The sequence below is a fragment of the Odontomachus brunneus genome, unplaced genomic scaffold (genome assembly GCF_010583005.1).
Source record: "Odontomachus brunneus isolate Ranch 3 - 2012 unplaced genomic scaffold, Obru_v1 Obru_scaffold_005, whole genome shotgun sequence".
In the NCBI taxonomy this organism is placed as follows: Eukaryota; Metazoa; Arthropoda; class Insecta; order Hymenoptera; family Formicidae; genus Odontomachus; species Odontomachus brunneus.
The window spans coordinates 3,097,356-3,124,030 of record NW_022639455.1 but is presented as its reverse complement, the minus strand read 5'-3'; the positions used below and the strand labels follow the sequence as shown (position 1 = coordinate 3,124,030).

At 41.3% G+C, this 26,675-nt stretch overlaps 2 protein-coding genes across 3 annotated transcripts in view; one reads left to right on the top strand and one right to left on the bottom strand.

The window, feature by feature from the left end:
- Nucleotides 1-21,853, bottom strand: part of LOC116850188 (14-3-3 protein zeta) — a 66,894-nt gene extending 45,041 nt beyond the window's left edge. For both annotated transcript variants that reach the window (XM_032828168.1, XM_032828186.1), the window contains exon 1: nt 21,715-21,853. The gene's annotated coding sequence lies outside the window, so the exon portion shown is untranslated. The remainder of the gene's footprint in view (nt 1-21,714) is intronic.
- Nucleotides 21,854-23,040: 1,187 nt separating this feature from the next.
- Nucleotides 23,041-24,996, top strand: LOC116848203 (mRNA turnover protein 4 homolog). Its single transcript, XM_032824056.1, has 5 exons — nt 23,041-23,194; nt 23,347-23,492; nt 23,993-24,312; nt 24,475-24,711; nt 24,796-24,996. Exons 2-5 carry the CDS (start codon nt 23,465-23,467, stop codon nt 24,943-24,945), a joined length of 735 nt encoding a protein of 244 aa, XP_032679947.1. The 5' UTR covers nt 23,041-23,194; nt 23,347-23,464; the 3' UTR covers nt 24,946-24,996.
- The last annotated feature ends 1,679 nt before the right edge of the window (nt 24,997-26,675 follow it).

Sequence of the window (26,675 nt, the reverse complement as noted above, 5' to 3'; positions counted from 1 at the left end):
GTCATTAGACGCAAGGCGCATGGAATGGCACATAAACGCAAGCCGTCACAATTCCATCGTCGTAAGTGCACAAAGTTGGATTTGGTATAACGATTATTATTTAATACGTATACCACTTTTGCAGTGAAGTCTTACTTCCAAAGTTAAAAAAAAAAACCGATAAACCTCCACGTGAAATAAGACTGTAATAAACGGGAAATCAATGAACACTCAACTGATGTCACCGATGAATCTCTTACTAATTTAACCAGAAACATTTTTATCCATTCATCTTAAGAGAATAGAGTTCTCACAACTACGACTCTTTATGAGAGCGCTCTCTCGCAACTCCTTAGCTTCTCGAATCTGTTTGAACAATTTGCGACTCGCGAGGTATCGTCGCGCTTTGAGCACGTGGATGCGCGATTTCGCGGATATCCGGCTTCGCGAGAGTTTGGATATTTCCCGTATTCGATACACGATGTATGTAGACGCGCTGAGGGAATGCTCCCTGACAGCAAGAGAAAGACAGGGACAGAGAGAGAGAGAGAGAGAGTCGCGAGTTCAGGAGTCGCTCTGCTAGTATCTCTGGCTTTCTGCATTTCTGCGAGAACGTGCGCGCGCGGACGTATCGATATCGGCTGGCGGCGAATCTCCGCGGATGAATACACACTGTACGTGCGCGACGTGGGAAAGAACGCAAGGTGGCACACAGGGTGGTCCCCTGGAAAAGCTCCGTCGTGTGAAAAGCGCGCGGACCTGTGTGTGTGTATATACGCGCGCGCGCGCATACGTCCGTGTGCGGCAAAGTACGAGGGAGAACTTGCGATAGAGTATGTAACGCGGTGCGGCGCGGCGTCGACTAACGAAAATCGATAAAGGCTGGTTTTACGAACCAATTTCCGCGGCAATACAGCTCTCCTACGACGTCGTCGTCGGCGATGAGGGATGGACTTACCTGCAAAGAGAAACAAAGAGAACGATGAGCTCAAGCATAAATTGAGAACGATGCGGAAACATTCACGCGAGAGACTCACTCTCTTGTCTCCTTCTCTCTCCCTTGTGAGCGCTAATGACTCGTGAAGATCATAAGAATGAAAGATATCTAAATTTGCGCAGCATTCGCAAAGAGGAGAGAAAGGATTCTGTTATGAAAGAGTGATTATTTTTAACGATGAGAAAAATATGCGATAAGTATAATCATTTCTTCTTCCAACGTCGCGCAATGTTTTTTAATCTGACTGCTAAGAAGCTAAGTAGCTTAGCAGGTAAAATTTAACGCGAAGAGAGATGCTGCTTCGTGTGATTGCATCGCGAATATCGCTCGGCTGTCGCTTGTGATCACAGAAATATGACGCTCGGCCGTTTATGATTGTAGAAATGCGATACTTGAGCGGAAAATACATTGGTATCGTTGAGGGTTATAACGTAAAGTGATCTGTTGACAATTTCGCGTTTGCCATTTAATGCAATCCTCGAGGATCGGTGTGGGCGAGCCTTTAACGCTTCACTCAAAGACCGGCGTACATACACCAGGTTAGTAACAAATAGATCAATATTGGCTTGTGGTTTGCGTGTGACGCATCGGGCCGCATGTGAACTCATTTCCGCCGGGCTATCGGCAGGCAGCCATGGAGTATTTTTGAAGAGTATACGCTGCCCGACTTGTCAGCTCGCGTTCATGTCAACGAGCCCTTCAAATCCGCGAACAAGTTTGTTGGTCTCAGCGCAGGTTGCCAACACCGATTCTGAGACTCATTGGTTGTTCACGGATCCTCGAACCCGGAAGAAGCATTTGGCGTTACTAACTTCTCATCTTCGAATGCTTTTCCTATTCGTAAACTCTCACATCAGTGAGTGCTTTTAGTTGGCTCGAGAATACTCTCATTCACGAATTTTAAGATCAACGGATTTTCGAATTTCCACGGAGTTACCACGAATTTCACTTTAGACTGACCAATCCTTTCAAAGTTTATATGTAATTTTGATCTAAAAATTGGCAAATAAATGTTCCAACCTAAGTCGACCTGAATTTTCTGGCCTATATACTGAAAGATCAGTGCACGCGTCTAATATATATGGAAACTGAAATTCTACTTAACTCCTCTGAATGATAGAAAACACACAAAATCCCACTTGTAGGTTTTAAGGAAGACTTCTCGGCAAAGTTGCAGGCTAAGTAAAATCAAGAGAGGTTGTAGGTTTTAAAAGATCAAAGCATACGTTAAGTTGAATATTGAGGTCAAAAGTAAAATCAAAATTTTGAGCTGAGAAGCCGCGATCGCTAAAACGTTGATACCATACGATTATCCCATACGACACCTGTTTTATCAGGCAGAATCCCCGCAAAATCTTCCACGAAATCCACCCTCGACATTAAGTCTCATGTGAGATCACGGAAGAATCTCTTCTCACGAGAGGCGACACGTGTCTCGACTGAGAGAACGCTCGCGGAGGTCGCGTTCCTTGCAAAATGATTGACACATATAGACACGCGCGGTAACAGCAAGCAGGACGATTCCAGGGCGAAGAGATGCGGTGCATGGCTTTTTTCTATTTTTTTTTTTCACCGGCAACGACGCCGCGTTGATCGCGCAGCGTGTTCGCTGTTAATTGGCAAGCGGCCGCGAATCGGCGGCGGCGGCGTTTCGCGTCGAAGAGCGGCCTGAATGCGCTTTTCTCGCGGTGCCGCGGCGCGGATCCGTCGGGAGGACAGACGTCGTCGTGGTTGTCGCCTGGCTGACACTGACCTTGCCCATTCGGCCGGAATCTGCACGAACATGAGATCATCCGCGAGCTCGAATAAACGAGCGAGCGACCGCGAATTATCGGACGCGCCGCAGCGCGGAGATAACGGCCGTGCGAACCCCGAAGTAACAAGGTGTCGCGATAAATTCTACGTAATCCGAAAAGCAGAGTCCCCGAGAACAAGGTCGCGCCAACCCGATAACACGATATCGCTATTTTTGACGTGAGAAAAAAGAAAGCTTTCCGCTTCTGCCTTCACTTCTTTCCTTTCTCGACTCGTTTTCGCAAGAGTACAACGATTGGTCTCGCACGTGATGCATTCGCGCGTGGCCAACATATGTCACTGATTAAAATTACCCACCGTCGGATTTCACTCCCCATCTTCAGTCGCGCGGAACGACGACGGCGTTGCTTTTAGCATGGTGTCGTTCGATTTATGTCGCGTCGCTCGGAATAAACAACGTCACTTCTTAGACGTTCTATTTTCCTCCGACTTCGACCTACGTGTTCTTACTCTTTTTTTCAAAATGTCACGTTCAGGATGAACTCTTTCCCTCTTTCTTGTTCTCTCCCTATTCCGTAACTCGATCGCGATGTTACGCGAGCGTTATGCACATTAAAAGTTACTCTCACGCGTCAATTCGTTGCAGTAGTATACTTTTTCGAAGTTATTAACAATCGCGTCGCGGTATTTCGAGCCGCTCGGTCTATATTCGAGAGAGCAAACTTATACTTTTCGATTTAATTTAGCAAACTAAAAAAAAATATTAAACAATCCCGGAGCACAGGTGCGTATTTTTGGAATTGATTCGTTGGGGAAACACGAGATTCGCACTGATTGAAAAAAAATCGAGTGCTGCAGGTGTGTATACCTGGGAACAATGCGCTTCGCTTATTCGTCATACTCGACACCACAGCGAGTGATAAAAAGTAATTCTGATGAATGAGACTCTGATTGACTTCGTAACTCGACATCACATGAAAATAACGTCGACGCAAAGGAACGATTTCTCCTGCATTATTGTCATTTCGGAGATAAAGGAAATAGAGCAAAAAGAGATATGAGCAAAGGGGAGGAGAAGGGCGATGAAGCCGATAAAACGACACGATCGAAAGCAGAGTTGAGAGAAAAAGCGAAGTCGAAAGAAAATCCACATTTAAGAATAGAACCCGGGGGCTCTCGAAAGAGATGACCGCGAGAAGATGAACGTGATCGGCACTCACGCCGCGCGGTGACGACAACGGCTGTTTTCGCGAGCTCTCGCGGGCGGTTTAATTTCCAGAAGCAACTTCAAGCTAAATTCCAATCTGGAGAGTGTGCACGCAGCGAACGAGCGAACAAACGAACCAACGAACGTCCGTCAAAAAGTCGAGAGGGTAAAAACAACAGACCGGCCAGCTGGATGCACGAAGCAGAGAACCGCGATTGGAAACTTAAAAGCGACGTCGGATCGATATATTACCGTCGCATCGTCGAAAATACCAAAAAAGCGGCCAGAAATGCGGACTTTCGTCGGCGAAACGATGTCTGGACAGAAGGATAGAGAGAAAAAGAAAGATGAGGAGAGACTGAGAGAGAAGAGGAGAGACAGAGAGAAGAGAAAAGAGAGAGAGACAAAGAGGTAGAGGTAGAGAGAGAAGAGAAAAGAGAGAGAGACAAAAAGGTAGAGGCAAAGATGTAGAAGCAGAGAGAGGTAGAGACAGAGGTAGAGGCTGAGAGAGAGAAAGAGATCTTCGCCAATGGAAAACACGTCGTCGCCGCTGGCGACGACAACGACGGCGACGACGGCAGCAACGACGACAACGACGTCAGGTCGGCTCGAGCCAATCGCCGTCGCGAGCAGCGGCCGCCAGTGCAGCGGTAATGTAAATCGATAATTGCATATGCATTAAACTGCACCGTGCGGCGCGCACACACCAAGTGCCACGGCGGTAGAGACTCAGTTCGTTATCGCCATCTCCGCGGGACGGAAAAACGCGAACTAATCGGAAGCTCGTTGACCTCCGAGTCGTTCCCGTTCTTCCAGGATTGCTTCTACAGGGTGCCCGATAACATCGCTCTCCACAATACACTTTATCGAGAAGGGCTCTGTAAAGGCTCTCGCCGGAACGTGAAGACGCAAATGGCATGTTCTGGGCGGCGATTGATGACGCGGGAACAGGTTTCTGTGTGAATCGCGATTATATGCGGCAATAAGAATAATTAAGTAGTGTCTTAGGTTCCATGACATGCACGCATTAATATACACGTCGGTAATAAGACGATAATCCGATGAGCGAATTAAAATAATATAGCTGCCACGACAGCGCGATAATCGGATTGTCGTTCCAATTAAGGGTAGCCCCTGATTCAAGTAGCCGAAATATTGCAGGTTTTTACGAATTTTTTTCATGGAAATTAACAAAGATGTAAAGCTTCCATCATACTATTTATCATTATTAAAGTATGAAAAGTTATATTTTTATTTAAAAGAATTTGAAATTTTGTCGTGCAAATTTCTTGTATCAAGCGCAGCGTCGCCAAACGAACTGATGTGGACAACACTACAAGTCATTTAATAATTTGAGACAAATGGGACAAGTAAATTTACAAACTATATTTAATTTGCTGGAGCAGATGGATGTCAATCCTTTGTAAGAATTTCCTAAATTTTTCCTAGAATATTAAATGAAAAAAAGAAGAAAGAGAAAAAATTACTTGCAACTTTGAAATATTTTTGTTAAAAATTTTGACTTTCTGCGTACAATAAAGATTTATCCTCCGGCAAATTTAATAAAAATATCTAAAAATATTAGTAAATATTTATTTGGTGGTACTGATATCTACTTGAATCTAAATTTTACTTAGATTTCTGTTTAAATAAGTGATTGTTTTCATGAAAAACTACTAAAATTTTCTTGAATTTTCATAAAATGTAAATTTTCTTATTAGGAACATTTTCCATTGATGTATAAGTAAATATATCGTTAATACTCATTAAATAAATATTTACTATTTCTTCGGCATATGCTCTCCCAATACACAAACCAGAACCTCCCTTCAATGTGTACACATACGCGATATGGAAATGGCATTCGCGCGAAACGATCCTATAATCCTTCGCGCGACGTTTACAGTTTCAACACATGTATCTGGCGATGGTTCGCACGATCGCACGCAATTTACGAATTCCCGCCGTGCCAACGACGCGCGAGATACGCTGATGTCCTGTCAAAAGAGCTACTTGCGAAACTTTCTCCGATAGCTCTGCTACGAAACTGGTGTGAAATTGGTACGGCAGCGTGTAAAATCTACTTGAGATCGTCGTTTGAGTGCAGAGCCACAGGTGGCACTGTGTGCACGCGTATACGGCATTGTGTACACGCAGCCACTTCAGTCTGAAGGGCTTTCGTAGCGCAAACGAAGGTCGAAAAAAGAGAGGGTTCATTTCTTCCTTTCTCCAGCTAACAAAACTGCAATTAGCAGGCGTACATTTTTTATTTCCTCTTTTGCTCTCTTTTCTCTTTTTCTCTCTCTATAGATCTGTCTGTCTATCTCTCCCCCTCTGCGATTTTTTCGTCGAGCGAGTGCAACAGCTCGGAGAAGTGTCATTAAAAATTTTATTACGAGCTCCCTATGTTTAACGAGAATTCAGCGCGACATCGTGCGAGTATTAAAAAGGAATTATTATACAGAGAGAAATACTACAAATATACCTTCCAACGTAAAGACTATAATTTATATCACTGAATTAATCGTAATCAAAAAGATCTGTGACATAATTACTAGAAACTACATCGTACTTAATAAAACCCCAGGGCTTTTACCAGCCATACCCTTTGTAACTGTTACCTTCGCGAGTGAATACTGTTATTACATAATTGCGACAAGGAAGCCAGTCCAGCTCGCATTGTCAAAAGAGTCACGTCGGTCGCTTCCTCCTTTGGTGCAGTCGTTGCATTCGACGCAACGTCGAACACGTGATTATCTTTCGAGGCACGGAGAGTCACCTGAATTAATTAATTATCGTCGCGCGAAATGTGGAAAGAGCAGGTGGTCGGCAATTTCCATCGGAGAAGCCGCGCGAACTCGTAAGAGGCGAACTCGACGGGCAACATCCCGACGGGCGAACGTTCCGCGGAATGCTTGAATCCTAAGCGTCTGCGACGTGTGTCTCGACAGTAACACGAGTGCGAGAGAAGATGCGTTCTCCCAGCGAGCACAATGGGCGACCATGACACAATGCTGAATATCCGCAAGGATGGGTTGTAATATCGTCCGTCCGTCTGTCTGTCCGACGTTATCCCGCGCGACATCGCGCAAAACGCAGCCGAAATGACTACGGGATACACAAACCTCGGATTTCAATAACCTTCCGGAAAGACAACGTCCGCTGAGACGTGCGAACGCATCGCAGATGCAGCGGGTGGAGCTCATTTCATTTGAGGCACCATAACACTCATCTCACACCATATGTAATTAAAGTAAATATTTCATAAAATAAATCTTTCTTTCTTGCACACTGCATACAGGAAAATACATATTGCATTCAAGTAAATCTTACTTGTCTCAGGTGTTCCATAAGTTTATATATTCGTAGATTTATCGTAAATTCATCACAAGCATCAAACTTATTCAAAATACATTGCGAATCCTAAGTATGAGTTTAGCATTTTAATGAAGAATAATAAATTGAAAATAAAAATTCGGGTTGTTTGCTACAGACTCGTATTAATAGTCCTTGCTTGAAACTTGTCTCACGTGAGATATTCAGATTTGAATTTAGAGTTAGATGTAAGTTTTGTCAGCTGAATCGCAGATATAATGTCGCATACGTTACATGGATTCAAATAAAAAAACTCAAATCTAACTCTAAATTCAGATCTGAGTATCTCAGGTCAAAAATGAGTTTCAACTAATGACTGTTACAATCCTATATAGTAAGCAAATCAAATTTTTCTTTAATTTAATATCCTCTTGATTAAAATATTAAATATTATTTGATTAGATATTCTAATTTATAAGTAATTCTAATAAATAAGTACTGCTACTTTTTTTGATATTAAACTTACTAGGGTTCAGAATGTATTTTGAATAAATTTGACGATTGAGCCGAGCCAATTTCCTAGTCTCTTTCAAGATCTCGCGGCCCACTTTGTGTACTCGAAACCACTTATGAGTCGATTGACGAGACGCGCTCTTCTGAGAGCTGCACGATAAGGACCGTTTTCTCTGGCGACTCGCATGAGTTAGCGGTTACCTAACGTGGTTGTCGCGTAGAGACCGCTACACACACACACACACACCGTCTGCCATTCACTCGCGCCTTTACGCGCTTCCGACTTCCATTCAGACGGGACTTACGCGCGGATTCCGTCGAAAAAGAGGCGCGTAGGCGGTGATGGAAAAATCTCTGACGCGCGCGCGTATCTCTTCTCTTTTTTTCTACTTTAACTCGCGTTTGCAATGCATATCAGGATTCAGATTTTTGTGCTTGGCCATTCTCTAGATGGGGAGTTGCTACATATGTTTAATCAGGCGCGTCTATTTTTACATGGTCATGCGTCGTGAGACACAATTGATGGCATATCCATTGATCATTGGCATTCTAGAAAATTCTGATTTTTTATGCGACTAATGTTGTAGTTAAACTTCTTGCGAATATTTTATGACTTTAAAAGAGCTCTTCACAATTAAACAGATGCGGCTGAAAATAGCTTTACTCTAGAATGCCATTGACTACATTGAGAGAAGAAAATGGTTGACCTAGCTAAAATTTATAATTACTTTTGGTCTCTACTTTTTTATTGTTCCAACACAAAAATGATAGTAAAAAGATATATATAAAGTTATTATCGCGCTACTACTATAACAGAATTTAATAAAAAAAATGGTTTTCTGAACCATAATTTATAGTAATTATTTCTCTATGTAATTATAGTTATAAGTGCCAAACACTTTTTTTTCAGTGTAAAGGACATACCAATAATTGTGTAGTTTAGCCTAACTCTCAATCTAAAGAATGGCCAAGCATATTTAAATGTTAATATACATTCGTTAGAGAAGTCACTATCCGTGGGAGACTATAATGAAGTATCCGAACATGTCCTCGGCTGAATACATATTCAAACGACCTCGAAATACCTTCGAGATGTACTCATTGCTCCGTTGGAACACTTCCTTCGAATTTACACGACGCGTCTTGATAAAATGAAGGCGGTTCTTCACATTTTTCTGATTATTGCTCTTTCGCGATGCCCTCAAACCTTCTTACTCCTCATAAACGACAGAACACCGAGCGTATTCTTAGCAGCCTTAGTACCGACAATGTGGTCGAAGCTGACTGACAAATGACAACGACAAAATCAATCGCCGGGAACAGAAATGTCGCACGTGAATTTCCACGTAGAAATAGGACGGATTGTCGGATACGTCCGCGCAATTGACCGTTTCCTCATAACCGTTATGCGATGCGATATATATCCGTCGGCCCCGTGCCATAAATATCTTATGCCGGTATTCGGAGCAAATTGGGTGGAGATCGAAGGATGTCTTCTGCGGAGTCGCGTGACGCATTCAAGATGCCGTGTAAACCGCGAACGAACTCCCTCTCTTCGAGGGAGCCGGCCGGAAAAAGAAGCCCGCTGCACGCGAGGGCCCTTACGTTACGCACGTGCACGCACACGCGGCCGTCCGTCGTCGGGCACGCACGCGGACGGAGTACACGACAGACTTGGCGAAAGATAGTGCGTCACCCGGCTTGGAATAGCGGCTGATGTCAAGCCCCGTGCACTTACACTCGCAACCGCGAGCACCTCCACGCACGCACGTCACGTGTGTTTTCCCGCACGTAGCCGCGGGTCGAAACGGAGGCAGATTTACGGCCACCCCGGTGTTGCGAGCGAAAGCGCTCTTCACGGATTATTCACGACGCGATATTCCGCTGTCACACTGCGATGCACGAGAGATTTCGCGGAATCGTCCCGAAGGATAGATATTACTTCAGCTATATTGCCAAGAGGGAGCACTTGGTTTACATAAAAAAAGGAAAACATTATCTTAACCATACTTATCTGTCCACTTTATATTAAACCTTTCTATATTCTTACCCTAATATCACAGTCTGTACACGCAAAAAAATGACTTAGTAATATCAGCTAAACCGCGGTAACTGATTCAAACTTAGTCAAAAGGCTAATCATTTAACTGTCACTGCTAAGAATTGGCTATGACAGCTAAAATGCATTCGCTATGAAATACAAATTAGGTGACATTAAAAATGCACATTATTTCAAATAGCTGAGAAAATGGCAGTTATTCCTAAATTTCTTATCGTATGCATATATTAAAGAAGTTTGCCGCACAGCTACAATCATTTGCTACAGTCATTTGTTTCTAGCACCTAATATTTCTCGCTGTAGCGCCTAAGTTTAAACAGCGAATAAATTTAGCTTCGGTAGTATCGAACATTAGCTGTCCCTATTTTAGTGACACATCTTATCTGTAACAGCTATTTTTTTTAGCTCTGGAAGCTAGTTCTTTTTTTGCGTGTACATTTAAGTTTCCACCCATTTACTTATTACCTATCCGTCATTATCATAATCCAATCTGCTTTGTCTAATTTCAACTTACCTATCCCACTATCACAACATTGTATCGCTATTCTCTCTTCTAGACTACTCTTTTAACTACTTTTAACATTCTACACATACCTATTCTTATTCCCATACAAAAACTGGTTACGCGGGGAATCAGCAACAGCGTCAATTAATTCGGCCCATCAACATCTCTTGGGTTCGAATCTACTTTCCCGATCGACGGATTTTAGAAAAACCGTTGACGTGGATTGCGCAAAGTCATCTCGACGATGGAACGGTGGGGGAATAAGAGCGCGACGTGTAACAACCTTTTTACGGAGCGTTCACGTATGTCAGGTTAGACATCTCGCATGCAGACATGCAAATTATCGTGCGCCGCGAAATTTCCATTCTGCCAACGCCGGCGCTACGCGCGATTTCGTCTGACGTTTTCCAAGCGCGAACGTCGCCGTTGTCCTCTTCTACCTCGCGTTTTCTCTACGCTATTTCATCAGGGGGGGAGGGGGGACGCAGAACACGAGAACATCGGAACGTGTTCACCAGCAACGCTATTTGCGTTAATCACCGTCGTCGTCGTGCCGATCGAATTAATCGGTCCAGGCCGATTCCAACGCGCCGTTACTATTACGTCAAGCGTGTTTCCAGTAGGCGGTCATGAAATCGCGTACACCCGATAGACAACGTCGCGTAGCATAAGAGGCGATCAAGGTGCGCGCGATTAAATTGCTAATATCGATCCCACGGCGGTTAATTAATCATCGTCTCTCTTAATTGGACGGCACGTGTCGCAAAACTGCGCGGTCGGAACGATACGAGTCGCGCGATTATTTGCGCATGTATTTCGAGAGCTGATCTTGAGCGAATGTCTATTAAGCGCGATTTCCGACTATTCTTCTCGGATTATGTTCGCCACTCTGCGAAACGAATTTCTCTTAATAAATAAAGAGCGATTAAGGGGATTAAGGCGATTAAGGGGATTAAGCGACTCGCGGATTATTCAACGTCGAAGAGTTCGACAGGGCGGTATATCTCCTTATCGACCACCGTCTTTCCGCACCCGCAGCGCTCGTCCCCGTAGTGGCTAATTACGGATTACGGCAAGCCGGCTCCGTTCTCGCGACAATTCTCGTTCGCTCTTGCTCGCTCGCTCTTGCTCGCTCGCTTCGGCGATTTTATTTCCGTGCGCGGTTCCCGTGTATTTCTCGACGTGAGTCACGCACGCGGTCGCCGTCACGGACACGTCATTCGCGCGAGTTCGCGAATAACGCCCGCTCCCATGCGAGATCGCTCGCAGTCTGCAACATTAAATTTGATGTCGGACTGGGGAAAGCACGCCGCGAGAAGGTCGCGTTAAGAAGAACGATCGCGTCGTTGGAATACCGCGAAGCAGTGTTCCGACTGTAGCAATTAAAAATAAACGATTCCTTGGCGAATCTAAAATGAACGTCTTTGATTTTTGATTTGTCACTCAATTACTGAGATACTTAACTTTGAGAAATGTGAAGTCAGTCAGAAGACTGTCGAATAAAATATACATACATTTCATATTTGAAGTTAAAATATTCGCATTTAAAGACCAAAACGATAAAAATGCCGATAAAAATTAAACACGTCTCTGGGATTTGGTTTTTATCCTACTGATTGACTCTTCCTAGTTAATAAAAGAACCATCGAAATTTTATTAAGTGTAAAAACATGTAAGATGTAAACAATTCGAGAGAAAATAAATGACCTCTTAATATCTTTGAGTATAAAGACATGTAAGATAAAACGATCGATAAGGTTCAGACATTTAAGATAAAACGCGCGAGAATCGACGGGATCGGACGCGAAATTTACCGCAAAATTGGATCCTCGAACAATTGATCCTCGAATTATCAGGCGACACATAAATCGCCACACAAACCGTGCAACCGGATTATACCCGCGGCCTCTAATTTACACCGCAGCCGATGTGCCATCCCCTAAGCATTCGATCCGTTTCTCCCGAAGTACTAATTACCCCGGCCAGAGGTGGAGGAATAGAAGGGGGATGACGGGTCACGATAGAGTACCCGTGCGAATAACGATCCGCGCGTTGCAACCTTGACACACCGAATGCTCTTTCTCGAGAGAAAGCTTAACTCAAGGATTGAAATTATCATTTTCGCATATAATGTCAAAAACACTTTTTAACACTCGAATTATATACAAGACGTTATAATTATCTGCAACGCAATCGCTATGAAAGCTTAGACCTCGTTAAACCGGACAAAAATACGAGTGTACAGTCAAAATTTAACAGAATTCCATGCTTCATATTGCGGCTTAACCCTTTAACTACCACTGGTACCAACAGGGACCATCTTAGGATCGTGCAGTTGAAACCTTATAAATGTGCTATTTAGAGTGTTTTTGACAATATTTCATTAAAAAAAAATTACTAGAATGTTCCATGAATTGTGCGCCTTAAAGGATTAATGAAATACATAAGTATTCCTCCTGCACCGAAAATTTCACATCTGAACAGATCTCCGGGGAAAATCGCTTCGAGAGAAATGTCCTCTATTTTCTCTACTGTGCTCAAATATAATTTTACGTTTTTTTCTAGTGGAACGTGCTATTTAATCTGTAACTGAAATTACTCCCGAGAGAAAGAGGGAGGGGGAAAAGAAGATTTCTCCTTCTGCTTCTCCTCCATACTCCCGGAAATGCAGTGCGAAATGCCGATAGGAAATGTCGGATACGAAGTCGCCTGGCTAATTACCTCGATAAACTCACTTAGACGAATGCCGGAGCGTTTGTCGGCGCACTAAAAGCGTTTCTTAAAAGCGACCCGAGGGACCCTTTTCACAGCCACTTCTGCAGTGCGACCCCCTAGAGGGTTCGCACGATGCGACCCGCCGGAAGGGACTGCGCAATCGTCCAAACGGGATTGAATAGGGGTGTTTCGCGAGAGCACGTTTGCGCATTTTCTTCACGCCTGAAAGGCGGAGGATCACCCGGGAATTTCCGCGTCGAAATTTTGACTCTACATTAATCCTGCAGTTTTTCCGTCGAACTTGAAGGTTCAACAGAATTTTCCATGAAATAAAGTTTATTTGTGTAAATAAACTTTATAATCCATGAATAAATGTTCAAGTATTTTTTTTCTCATTTCGTACACGTTAAAGAAAACAGATTCTCGTTTCAATCACCATTGAGAGCGTATTCGTGTTGCTCCACTCCTGCATGACCGAAATAATAATCTCACTCACCCCCTCACGTATTTCGCTTCCGAAAGAAATAGTTACGATCGGCTTAGTCGAATCCCGCATTCCCTAACTATTTAATCCGCTAGGAATCGATAGCTCGACGGGCCACAACGAAAATGTCAATTTAATATATTATTCTCTTCTCTCTCTCTCTCTCTCTCTCTCTCTCTCTCTCTCTCTCTCTCTCTCTCTCTCTCTCTCTCTCTCTCTCTCTCTCTCTCTCTCTCTCTCTCTCTCTCTCTCTCTCTCTCTCTCTCTCTCTCTCTCTCTCTCTCTCTCTCTCTCTCTCTCTCTCTCTCTCTCTCTCTCTCTCTCTCTCTCTCTCTCTCTCTCTCTCTCTCTCTCTCTCTCTCTCTCTCGCACTGTCTTAATCACAGGCGTATTACACAATCGGTTACGTGCCAATTGATGCCTCTCCTTAATTGTGAGCTACCATTATGCAATTGCCGTTATCGCGCCCTTGTGAGAATTCACGGTTACCCAATGGCTTTTTTCCGCGACATAATCGGCTGTGGAAAATTAATTAATCGTTGCGCCCGCGCCGGATGTGGGGAGAGGAATATAATTCTGCAGCACATTATGAACGCCAGAGAAGAAGAGAGAGAGATCCATGTATAATATCCACGTATAATCCACGTCGGGGAGCCATATCCGCTGCACGTGTGCCTCGCGAAAATCTCTTTCGAACTGTATTGCAGCAGACTCAACGGCATCGACTTTAAAGCCTTATACGCGTCGAGGATCTCACAAAAAAAGAGAAAGAGGCGAACTTCTCTGGCGATAAAGTCCTAACCGACGCAATAATTTGCAGATCCTTTTCTGGCGTTTTTGCTATCAACATTGCGGAGTATATTGCAGATCCTTCGCGTGGTAAACGTTTTAATTGCGTGTTCACGTGAAGTTGGCGCATGAGACAGATATATTCGCGGAATGAATATCGAATATGAAAGGGAAACCGCGAGGAATTAATTCGCCGACTGGTATCAATTATTTCATCCTATCGACAGCGTTAAATTTCAAGGAAGAAAGAACGGAATGAGCGCGACGATTTCGCCGTGAACGAAGAACTTTCTCAAGTGCACCACGTGTCACCACAACGTTCTTGTCGCGCGAAACCGCGCGGATTTCCGCAAAAGCAATGTGAAACTTGAGGGGCAAACTTGTGCGTCGCGCACGAAACTGTTCTTGACGTCGAGAACGACTCGTCGTCGTCTCGACTTCGGCAGGAAGAGACGCGCGTTAATGATGAAGCTCGCTCTCGAAACGCGGGACTAATTGACGCGCGATAATTAACGCCACTCCTGCGCGGAGTGACGCGGAACGCGCGTTCGCGCAAATGAGACGTAACTACGACGCCGAATTGCATGGCGAATTTTTGTGGAAAATTGAAATCAATAGTATATGCAACGCGAATTATAGTAGCATTTTCAGCAGAATATGACTCAAAGAGAATATTTTGGAATGTACAACTTGGATAGGTACATATATATTTTACGCTATACGTTTAAATATGTGCATTTAAAAATCGAAACAATAATAGTGTCCAGGATTTGACATGTCCAGAATCAGGTACATACCCAGGAATTTTACTCTTACTCTATTGCGGGAGGAGACGACGGTAAAAGCGCGACTACGTTATTGTCGACTGAGAATCGTAGAAGCTACATTTGGGATGACAGAATATATGGGCCGTATGACGATGTATGCGCTAAATGAATGCAACTTTCTTGAATGGGACCCGGCGTGATTCCGATCACGGACGCCGCTTTCCACCCAGGAAATGAGCTCGCGTCAAGTCGAATTCCACCCGCAGATGGAATAATCGTTACAACCGACAGCACAGAAACGTGATTTTCAGATCCATTAACGCGCTGCCAACCATCGAACATTCCCATGCAGCAGTTAAGAACGAGAGAAAAAGAGGGAGAGAAAAAGAGAGATTGCTTTCTTTTACTTCGAAATCGAATTCAATCATCATTTTCACCGTAGCGATGTTAGCCGCAAAACACATTGCGTAATGGCTTACATTAATAGAAGAAAAAAAAGAAGATTCCGCGAACTCACTCGACAACAGTGTGTTCGTAACGTCGTCAAATAGTTTGAACGGCAACTTAGCGGGCAATGTTTTTCGGGAACGAGAAGAACCTCGCGAAAGACACGCGAATCGAGACGAGTAAATCACGGCCGCTACAAGGAGGTCGCGTGCCGGAGGATGAGGAATCACTTGCTGGACCGAAAGGCGCCACCGCGCCCCTCCTCCCCCGTGAATCGATAAAACCGCACCGGACACTCCACTTTCGACCAAGTTGGAAACATTCCCGCGACTGTTTCTGGCATCACCGGCCTTCGACTTTTCATCAGTTAACGGCGAATGCAGCCGATAATCGCGAGTGCACGCGAAAAATACGTATAAATATTGAATCAGGAGTCTCGCGCGCCGTGGCGAAGCTGCTTTTATTAATATCCGAATAAAAATCGCGGTCGCGACGGAGATGATTGATCGAGCGTCCGTAAAATTGGAAACGCTCTCGCCGCGGTGGATTTAATTACACTCCGGCGGCGTAAACGCGCGGGAGCGTATTTTATCGAGAAACGGTGCACGCGCGATCGACGATTTCGCGAGAGCGATTTCGAATGAATTGACGATGCATCGACAGGCGAAATGCGCGTGATACGCGCGCCAATTTTGGCGATGCTCTCTATATTCATACGGAATTAAAGGTAGTATTAAAGTGCTCGTGCGAGCGCACGCGCCACTGACCAACACGGCCAAACGCGAAGCACGCCCACTCGGAGAAAAATGATCGGTGGTGGTAACTATGAAGATGACAACCGTACGAGTTTTGCATACAAAATCGATGAATATAGGCCAGTAAACCAGTTTGCAGTTATTGCAGCCAGAGCTGAATAGTTATGAGAGTTGTATATCGTTCTCTAACTCTCTATACAGTTCTTTTAACTATTCAGACTTGGTTGCAATAACTGCAAAACAGTTTACAAAACTGTATATGTATTGATTCTACATACAAAACCTTATAGTTGATACTTATATGGCTGCCATTACCACGTATTTTTCCCTGGATGCGAATTGCAACGGAGTGAAGTCGAATTGACACGCGATATTTCGCTGGCATGCTCGATACAGATCCCCAATAACTTATCGGATTCACTCGAAAACCACCCAGCTGGTTCGATACGTCACTAACACAGAAAAAGAACATTTCTGTTTCAAAAGTATTTTTGCTTTGGAATCTTCAAATGAGACATTACATAGTGTTAAACAAAATACTTACATCTATACATTTTATACGTAACTCAGCAAAGGAAAATATATTCTTATTATTCAGAAATAATTTTCATAAATTGAAAACACAAAATATTGACTGAGAATACGATATTTCTAAATGTCGAAAAAAGATATATCATTATCATCAAAATAATCGTATTGTGCTTCTTATGAGATTATTATAATATTCAAATGAAATTATAACATTGAATATTTTTTTTCTGTACAGTGCCGACCGATACTTTACCGACTAAAGAGTTTATTTACCAGATGTATTTTCAGGACAGCCAAGAGGCATATTTTCTGCGGCATATCGAGAGAGCTACTCATAAATTCACTATTTATCGAACAAAATTATGTTTTTATGTATATTTACTTTACTTTTTAAATAATAAATGTCAACTTGAAACTAAGTTCATGATACCACTTTGCCACGTTGCACTCAATAAAATGCTACTCAAAACATAAACAGCAGTTTACTGACCTGCGATCGAACATTACATAAAAACTGTGTAGTAAATACTACTTCGCTTTTAGCATAAGATTATATGTACAAAATTGTGATATTCGGTATTAAATTTTCCACGAACAGTGGAGACAAGTTGCGTGAAACTTTAATTACGAATATATTTTATCGTGACAAATGCTGCGTTAAAATTTTTATGATCTCCAGCATTTTAGTTTAAGTGAATAAACTTCTTAGCAGCCTGTGAAACAGAGTCCCTCACGCGATGCCTCAGCATTATGACAGATAATACGGCGGAATGGCCATTAACGCCAAATCGTTATTATTGAGTTAATACTCCCGGTTACAGCAGGCGTGACGACCGCAGTAATTGCTGCAAGCATCCCCGGAAATACGTAGAAAGCGCGTGTAAGCGTGTTTGTGTCGTACACGTGTGCGACTATGAGGCACTATTGAATCGTGTTGAACAATCAAATAGTTACATATGCGACCGATATATGCAAATGCAGTCATTAATTTTGCAGAGTGATATATTGTAATATGCGAATACGACCAAACGCCACACGAATTGAATTTGATCGTTCGCGACAATCGCTCGAGATCATCTTTGAGAATTCTATTCGCGTGGAATTTCCCGCTGGGATCTTCCTTAGAATTTTATTTTGCTTCTTTTATTTTTATCAGAGGTACACGATGTTGCACACAAGATCTTAAGCTCTCGGAATTTACAGCTCGAGGAGCTTCAAACCGCGAATTCGCGGAACACGTCGAACGAGCTTCCGCTATACAACTATATTCTCTACAAACTATCGTGTTTCCGGGAACGTCCGTTGATAAACGGATCTCACCTGTATCTAGCAGCTGGTCGCGTCTGCTCTAACCAGATTGCACCGCAATCGATACATCAATCCCAATTAACCCGGCGTTTCGCTCTCCGCAAACTAGACGACGACTCGCGTACAGTCAGCGGATTGCGAAGTAGCGCGTCTCTTTCACGATCTGGCCGACTTCGTTGGTCGTTTTTCTCTCGCGTTCTTCTCGCGAAGTAGAAATACGCACGTACGTAAGATAAAAGTACCAATGCCCCAATACCTAATTCTGGATATTCTTATTGTTTTGACTCTTAAATATAAATATTCAAGCTTTCAAAACATAAAACATGTATATGCATATTTTACACTTAAAATTTAAATATTCGTACTTGACGGCACAAAATACGTGTATATATATTATTTATATTAAGTTTAAATATTAGTGATTAAAAAGATCAAAACAAATATCTAATATTAGGCACGTGTCCGGGACTTTTATCTCACGGTACGAGATAATTCTTTCCTTTGACCATTATGCTTCTCGGAAAAAAAGATGTTCAGACACGTGTTTCTTCGTGAACACACAAAAAAATATAGAGCATCAAGAAACAGGAAAAAGAATCAAGAGAGTATTTCTTTCACTCGACTTCGAGTGGATCTTTCCCCGGTGAAAATTTAATCAGACACGCGCTGTCCTTTCTCTTTCTTTCCTCAGTACAATTTCCTACATTAAATATCCTACTGATCAAGCGTGAAATTGTGGTTTGCATTCTTTCAATTACTTGTAATTCGAAAGGACTAATATAATTCCGACACGAACCTACAGACTTTCAACGGAAGATGCAGGTTTAAATACTTTTCTTTCGGACACCCTATACACGCGAGTAACCTCTCTCTTTCTCTGCCGCGTACATAGGTAGATAGGTAGGTAGGTTACGACCGGTCAGTAAAACCGACCGACGGATGAATGGCGACAAGCCGCGAGTGATCGCGAGAGTGAGGAATGCGGCGGCCTCCAGGACGTAAAGGAGGCCTTCGCTCGTTACGCAAATACGTGGAGATCTACGCGCGACGGGAGCAGCTAGGGTTGAGCAGTAGGAGACGGTGAAGGAAGAGGAGGAGATGATGAAGAGAGAGAGAGAGAGAGAGAGAGAGAGAGAGAAAGAGAGAGAGAGAATGAGAAGGAAGAGGAGGGTGACGACCTTGGCGAAAAGAGCAGACCTCGCCGCATGTTCGATGACCTACAGGCAAGGTGGGCGTGGACGTTGCGGACAGGTAATCTGATAACATCGTTCATTACACATCCAGATCGCAAATTCGCGAAGCTACATGGGAGGGAGCCTCGCTCTCTCGTCGAAGCGATATCGAACCGACGGGGTTCACATATATCAGAAGCTATGAAAAGTTAATCGGCACAAGAAGGCGCTCCGTGGCTGCCGCTATTGTTCTCCTCTGGTGTATAAAAATCGATAAAACGGCGCGTATCGATACGTAAAAAAGTGTCGCTATAAAAATCAAAACGTGTCGCGCGGGTGACACACCCGATTCGTAAATTCGTGAGGCGTGATAGAGGGTTGACTGCAACGACAGTATAATATATAAAAAATATATGAATACGTACAAGAATACATACACAAATATATGCACAATAAATGAAGCAGAATATATGAAGAATATATAAGTATCCTGAGAGAAAAAGAGAGAGAAAATACCTGAGACATAAAAAATATTTATTTATTCGGTGGGAACTATATATAACAGCATATATTTTTGCTTACGCTAATATAAAATACTTTCCAAATAAAAATATGTACATTTTCTCAAAACCTTAATTTTTTTACGAAAACTATTGTTTATTTCATTTAAACAAAACAATTTTATCATAAGAATTATATTTAAAACGTAAATATGTGTTACCAATACCCACCGATTATTTTTTTTCTTAGATATTTCTTTCTCTCACAATGTATAAAATTATATAACATATTTAGTATAATAGTTCATCTGGTGTTCACGAACGTTAAAGTTTCAGTGTAAAACATTTCATCAAGTCATCAAGTCAAATCGTCGTCAATAACAAATTACCAAAATGGAAAAATAGTTCTCCAAGGCTGTCAACATATTTATTATACAGTTACAGTCTACGTTTGTGTCTACAGTCATACGAGGGATCTCAATGTCACAAAAGGAGCCATCTATTGACGAGCGCGTAAAGTAACTTTTTTCCGGAAACAAGATAACTCCTCCATCGATACGTAATCGAAATTTCTACGATAACAGGAAGCACAGTGTGCCTTATCTTTCGTGATTTTCACGAGAGGGGCCGTGAAAATCTCGGACGTGAATAATATTCACTTGAAATCGCTGACTGCAAACACAAATGTATTTGCAACACACGCAAGATCGCTCGTCTCGCGGATTGCCGCGGTTTTGTTCATTTATCTGTTCATTTATATGTATTACGCGGACGCGCATGGAAGCAAAGGTGGGCAACCTTTCAAGCGGCGTGCCAATAAATAACGTTATTACTTAACTCACGCGATTCTTACGAACGGGACGCCAAGTCCGGCGCCGCGAAATACCTTCGCGCAGTATATTGATCTCGGCGGCCAACACACGTCGCGATAATTACAAATTTTCCGACTACGCGCTCCCAACGCGCAATTAACGCGTTGTCGCCTACCTTCCGCGAAAATGTGAGAACATTGCGGTCACGTCGCAAAATGAGCACAATGTTACAAATAGTAGCAGAGGAGCGTTCCGTAAATAAGGGTTAAAAAAATCGCGAAAGAGAGATAGAGGAAGAGCGAGCGAGCGAGCGAGCGAGCGAGCGAGTGCGCGAAAGACAGAGAAATAGAGAGAGAGAGGCAGAAAAGCGATCGATGCGAATCGTCGTCGGACGAGTGAGTGAGCGAGCGAACGGAGCACCCATCGCTCTTCCTCCCCCTCATACCGATCGTCACCTCTCAAGTATTCCAGTTATCGTCCGACTGATAAGCAGCGAGCCGCGAGATATCCTTTTTTCCACGATAGCCCGGCAACGTGTGAAGAATTTGGTCGCCGGTCGCGAAAGTAACATGGCGGCCGCGAAAGACGACGACGGGCACTCCTCTATATCTATCTCGCTCTCTCTCTCTCTTTCTCTCTCTCGTGCGCGTCTCGTGCGTCATCGGTGCGGCAAGCGACTGCCTTCAGACCGTCGATCGCGCGATGTAGCAAAGAGAAAGAAGGAAGGAAAGAATAAACTAACGAGCGAATGAATCGCACGTATGATCCCCTCACCGCTGGCGTGTCGTCGCAACGACGACATCCCCGTTCCCGACATGTCCCCGCGGAATAAAATTTCACTCGATTTCACCGAGACGCGACATCGCGGCTCGAGAGAGCGGAGGATTCACGCGACGTAATTATCACCGGCGAAATTCCGACAACGAGCCGTCGATGTCGTCGTCGTCGTCGTCGTCGAAGCTACATGGCTACGGGGCTCATACGGGCCGTGTTACGGCGCACGTCGTCGCAATTTGTCGAGGCTGCGTCGCGCGACAGCGACCGCGTCGACGAGACGACCGACGTGCGAGCGTACGCGCCGGTTACGAGGCAGAAGGGACTCACCTTCGGAGTGCTGTAAGCGGCCTGAGAAATCGAGCTTTCGGCGTGTTCAACGGCTACCGTTCACTACGCTCTCGCTGAGTGCACTGCCGCGACCAACGGAAACCGCCATCTTGCCGGGCGCCCTCACGCCCGCTTCCGCCGCGCCGCGGCGCGCAGGTTCGAATCATCTGATCGCGCCGCGCATACGCCGGGTGACACAGCAAAATAGGAGTTATTCTGTAAAAGTAATTAGATCGAACAGAATAGATAATTAATTGTACTTGTGAGAAGAGAAATTGTTGTTAGATATTGAGTGAATTATACTTTATTTGGAAATAAAAGGAAGAAAGGATACTGTCAAGATAAAGTGACAACATGTATGATCCATCCTTGAGTAATACTACTTGGGCTGCGTTCCGACGTTCACTGTCAGTATTGGAAATCTGTAGTATACGTAACATGAACTATAGATTCTTAGTACTGATAGTAAATATTGGAACATAGCTTTGAGAAGAGAAAATTAACTTCAAAGCAATAATTGAGTCATATTGTGACCTCAGTTTTCTGTTGAGGAATGTGGCGACTCGTAGTGGAGGTTTTTGAAATTAGATCTCAAAACGAGACTCGATTCATATATATCGATTTATCAATCGATTGTAGCTTTTGTCGAATGTCGAAAAATCTATAATATATATAACATGAACTATAGGATTTTAGCATGTGTATCTGATTCGCATTACGTTGAGAATCGTTACACTGCTCTTTTTAGCTGAATCGGATTACATTGAAATTTTGTACCTTTTCTCTTCAACACGAAATTATATATTTATTTCACTCCAAAGGCAAGAAGTGCAACCCAATTCGACTAAAAAGAACACGTAAAGGCTCAATTCCACAACTTATTTTAACTGGCGTTTTACTTGTAAAGGCCTATACACACACATACACAGAGAAATTTCTATTGTCGTATTATTCGTACTAGAAAACCTCTAAAAGAAAGAATCGCCAACGTGGTAATGTGACCAGCTGATTTGCTGGCATAAACATTGATAAACATGTACGGATTTGGACATTGCTACGTCAATGCAGAATAGATGGTCATTATTATATATATATATAGTTTTGCATTGGCGTCGCAATGTCCTGGTCCGTGGGAGCGTCCCGATTGATCACGGTACGATTGGACACAACCAACCGATGAAAGAATTATCTAGTGAATTACTAAGTCGAACCAATCATTACAATCTGTGTCCAATCGTATCCTGGTCAATCGGGTCCCATCCCTGGTCCGTATATGTTTATACCAGCCAATCGCAGAGTAGCTGCTTGACAATTCTCTTTACTAAGGTGCGTTTGAAAACTTCACCCGGGTGCTTCTCCTCTCTCTTTATCTCACTTTTGTATCTTTCTCACTCCAATACAGCGAGTGCACCCGGATAGAATTTTCGAACGCACGCCTAGAGGTTCTCTAATTCATACACAAGGAAATCAACCAATTGTGGTTCGTACAATAAAAGTGCTTCTTTATATTAAACACGTGTTATATTTATTAGTTAATTAAGTATTTTAGTAGATTAGTTAATTTCCTTGTGTATATGAATAATATGATTATGCAAATTTATCTGAATAGGACTTTAATAAATTAAATTTCAGTTGAAATAAGTTGTGGAACTGGGCCTTAAAGTTGTAGCACGTGTAACACTTGGCTGAGAGGATTTTAAACTCTGAGAGATAATAATTTTTTTACTTGTGAGAGAATTCAGCTTCAGAAATGCCGAAGTCAAAAAGAGACAAGAAAAGTAATTCTATCAATTTTTATAGTACACTTTCTTAGGTGTAATATTACAAAATATGAATAGCTTGTGTTAACCTCTACAAGCATATGATTTTGTATACTACATGTAATGTTGAAGTTAGATTTTACTTTTAATTTTTAATTTTTAGTTTTTAGATTTTAATTTTTAGTTTCTTTTTCTTTTTCCTTTTCTGTAATCTAGCATATGTTCTATATTTTGATGAATATTAAGGTTAAATATGCTTTTTCTTTGTATAGCTTGTTTATATTTGAAAATACAGACATTACTCAGGCTTTGCACTCCAACAAAGTGCTATCCTATGCATGGGTCACATTGTATATTTAATATTTCATAGTTGATGTTATTGCAGAATAATTTAAGTAATTTTACTATTATGATATAAGATTCTTCTGGTACCATTGTAGTAATATTGTAAAACAATATACACTATTTAAAAAAATACCAAAGATATTTGCAATATTAATTCAATATTTTTGTTCTAGTATCTCTTACTAATACCAGTAAAAAAGGTTTAGTTTTGAAGCAACGTATTATAGAAGATGTTAAGAAATGTGTGGAGGATTACAATCGTGTGTTTTTAATCTCTATTCAAAACACACGCAATACTAAGCTACTAGACCTGCGTGCCGAATGGAAAGACAGTAGACTTTTCTTTGGTAAAATCAGAATAATTGCATTAGGCTTGGGAAAATCACCAGAGACTGAAGTTGCAGATGGCATCCATAAATTAGCTAATGTAATGAGGAATCATACAATGAGAGGTCAATGTGGTCTATTATTCACCAACAGATCAAAAAAAGATGTATGTATAAGACTAAATTGTTACATTAATTTAAATTTAAAATTTTTATATAAATTAAACTTTAACTTTTATCATAGAAACTTATAATAGATACAGCCATACCACAAAGTAATTCACATAAGCAAAAGATTATATTGTATTTGTATTGTTAATGATGCACAGGTAATAGAATGGGCGAATACTTATGAAGAATTAGAATATGCACGTGCTGGATTTATAGCACCTAATTCAATAGAATTACCTGAGGGACCACTACCACAGTTTCAACATAGTATGGAGCCACAGTTGAGACAGTTGGGTATGCCTACTGCATTGCAAAAGGGAGTGATTAATTTAATCAAGCCATACAAAGTTTGTCAGAAAGATGATGTGCTAACATCGGAACAGGCACAAATTTTGGTAGCTAACCTATATCTATTGTACACACTGAGTTCTTTAATACATTGGAATTTTCAAAATATTAACTCTCGACGAATTTTACAGAAATTATTAGATAAACCACTAGCAGTTTTTAAATTGCTACTACTGGGAGTATATACAAAAAAAAATGGTTTTAAAAAACTCACAGTACCTGAAGATACAAAAGAGAATGATGAAGAAGAAATGGATGTGGAGAAAGATAATGATACATGAAATTTATATATTGTATAAATAGTTTTAAGAAATAAAATATATTGAAATGTATGCACACTTCTTTATATAATAAGAGTATATGAATGTTATTACTTTTAATATTTATCCTCTTTTTCTTGACAAATTAAAAAACCCACACAGTAAATCTTTGTCATGAAATTATCTCATTTAGATATCAAAGAAATAACAAACGAACATTTGATAACCTACAATTCAAATATATGTTAATAAAAATTCTTAGTATCACAAACATGAAATAATTTCATGAAACATATCATAAAACAAAATTCATATTATTTGAATGAAATATGGAGTTGCTAGCTTTAACTATATTTTGGATAATTTGTATAATATGGGTAAGTGAAAAAATATTTTTTTTACATCTTTCTCTACAACATTCTCATGCAATATCATATGTTACACCACATTTCTTCATATATATGAGAATTTCATTCATTATATTTTTTAAATGATGTAGGCTATATATTATTGGTACTGGGATTCAAAACAAGACAGCAATAAAGTGTCTAAAGTAATTCTTGATCACTATCCTGATAATAGACACAGCACATCTTCCATCGAGTCTTTAGAGTACTCAGATAATGAAAATATTAGAAGAAAAAACATGCAGAAATTAAAATACGAGGTATATTATTAGTGTAAGACATTTGTTTGCAAAATATTGTAAATCATATTTACATACAACATGAATATAACCCATAATTTCGGTAGTATGAAATACCATCCATAGTAAAACATTATAATAGATTTATCACAATATAAGATATTAATTATTTCAGACTAAAACTCGTTGGCCAAGTAGAACGTACGTAAGAGCGAGACGCAATAACAAGTCGTGGTAACATATTTATTGTGTTTATCATGTTAAGAATGTTTTGGATATTTATGCTATATATTTGCTTACCAAACTTTTTTTGGCAAAAGTGATAAAGTTGCTAAAGTGGTAAAGAATCCGATTTTACATTTAGATACTTGAAAATTTGTAATAAATAAAAATATAGTTATAAATAAACATTTTTTTATGATTTTATGCAACTGAATAGCATTAACCATTCATTAACATTTGTATTTTCACTGACGGAAGCACTTTCAATTTGATGTATCCAATTGTTGACTCTGGTAATATAACCTTGGTCAACAAATTGACATCGACCACAAAATTCAATATATCACACTACCTGACTGATACATACCTTAAAAGTTTGAAAGAGGTCTGAAAATGCAACGACGATTTTATTTATTTAAAATTGCCGTTTTTTTCTGAGGATTTGGCAGCTGCCCGATAGATGAAGAAAAGTATTAAAAAATTATAGTGAATATAAAATAACGGTCCTATTTATAGGTCATTTAATGTTAGAGTATTTCATTCATTTACATAGATTTGTCGACCAAATATTAAGAGAAACTGCTTATACAGGTATACTGATACAAATATACTGATATTTCTTAAATATTAACAATGTTTGTTAAAGTAATTTTGGAATACAATGGCAAAAGAACTAAAGAATATAAAAATATTTTGTCCGTGTTTTAACCATAATATGTATATCATGAATATTTCATGAATTTTAATATATAATGAATCAAGCTTGACCCGAAATTAGAACCGTTACCTCTCTCTTTCTCTTATTTCAAACGTTAATATGATTTATTATTTTCTTGTAAATAAAAACTCAATTTCTTAAAAAAAGTACCAAATTAATTTGCGC

Excerpts from the sequence above, each read along its gene's own strand:
- LOC116848203 (XM_032824056.1), top strand. The coding sequence starts at position 23,465 with ATGCCGAAGTCAAAAAGAGACAAGAAAA. Across the intron at positions 23,493-23,992 it reads GTCAAAAAGAGACAAGAAAA|TATCTCTTACTAATACCAGT; the intron begins GTAATTCTATCA and ends TTTTTGTTCTAG. Across the intron at positions 24,313-24,474 it reads CCAACAGATCAAAAAAAGAT|GTAATAGAATGGGCGAATAC; the intron begins GTATGTATAAGA and ends AATGATGCACAG.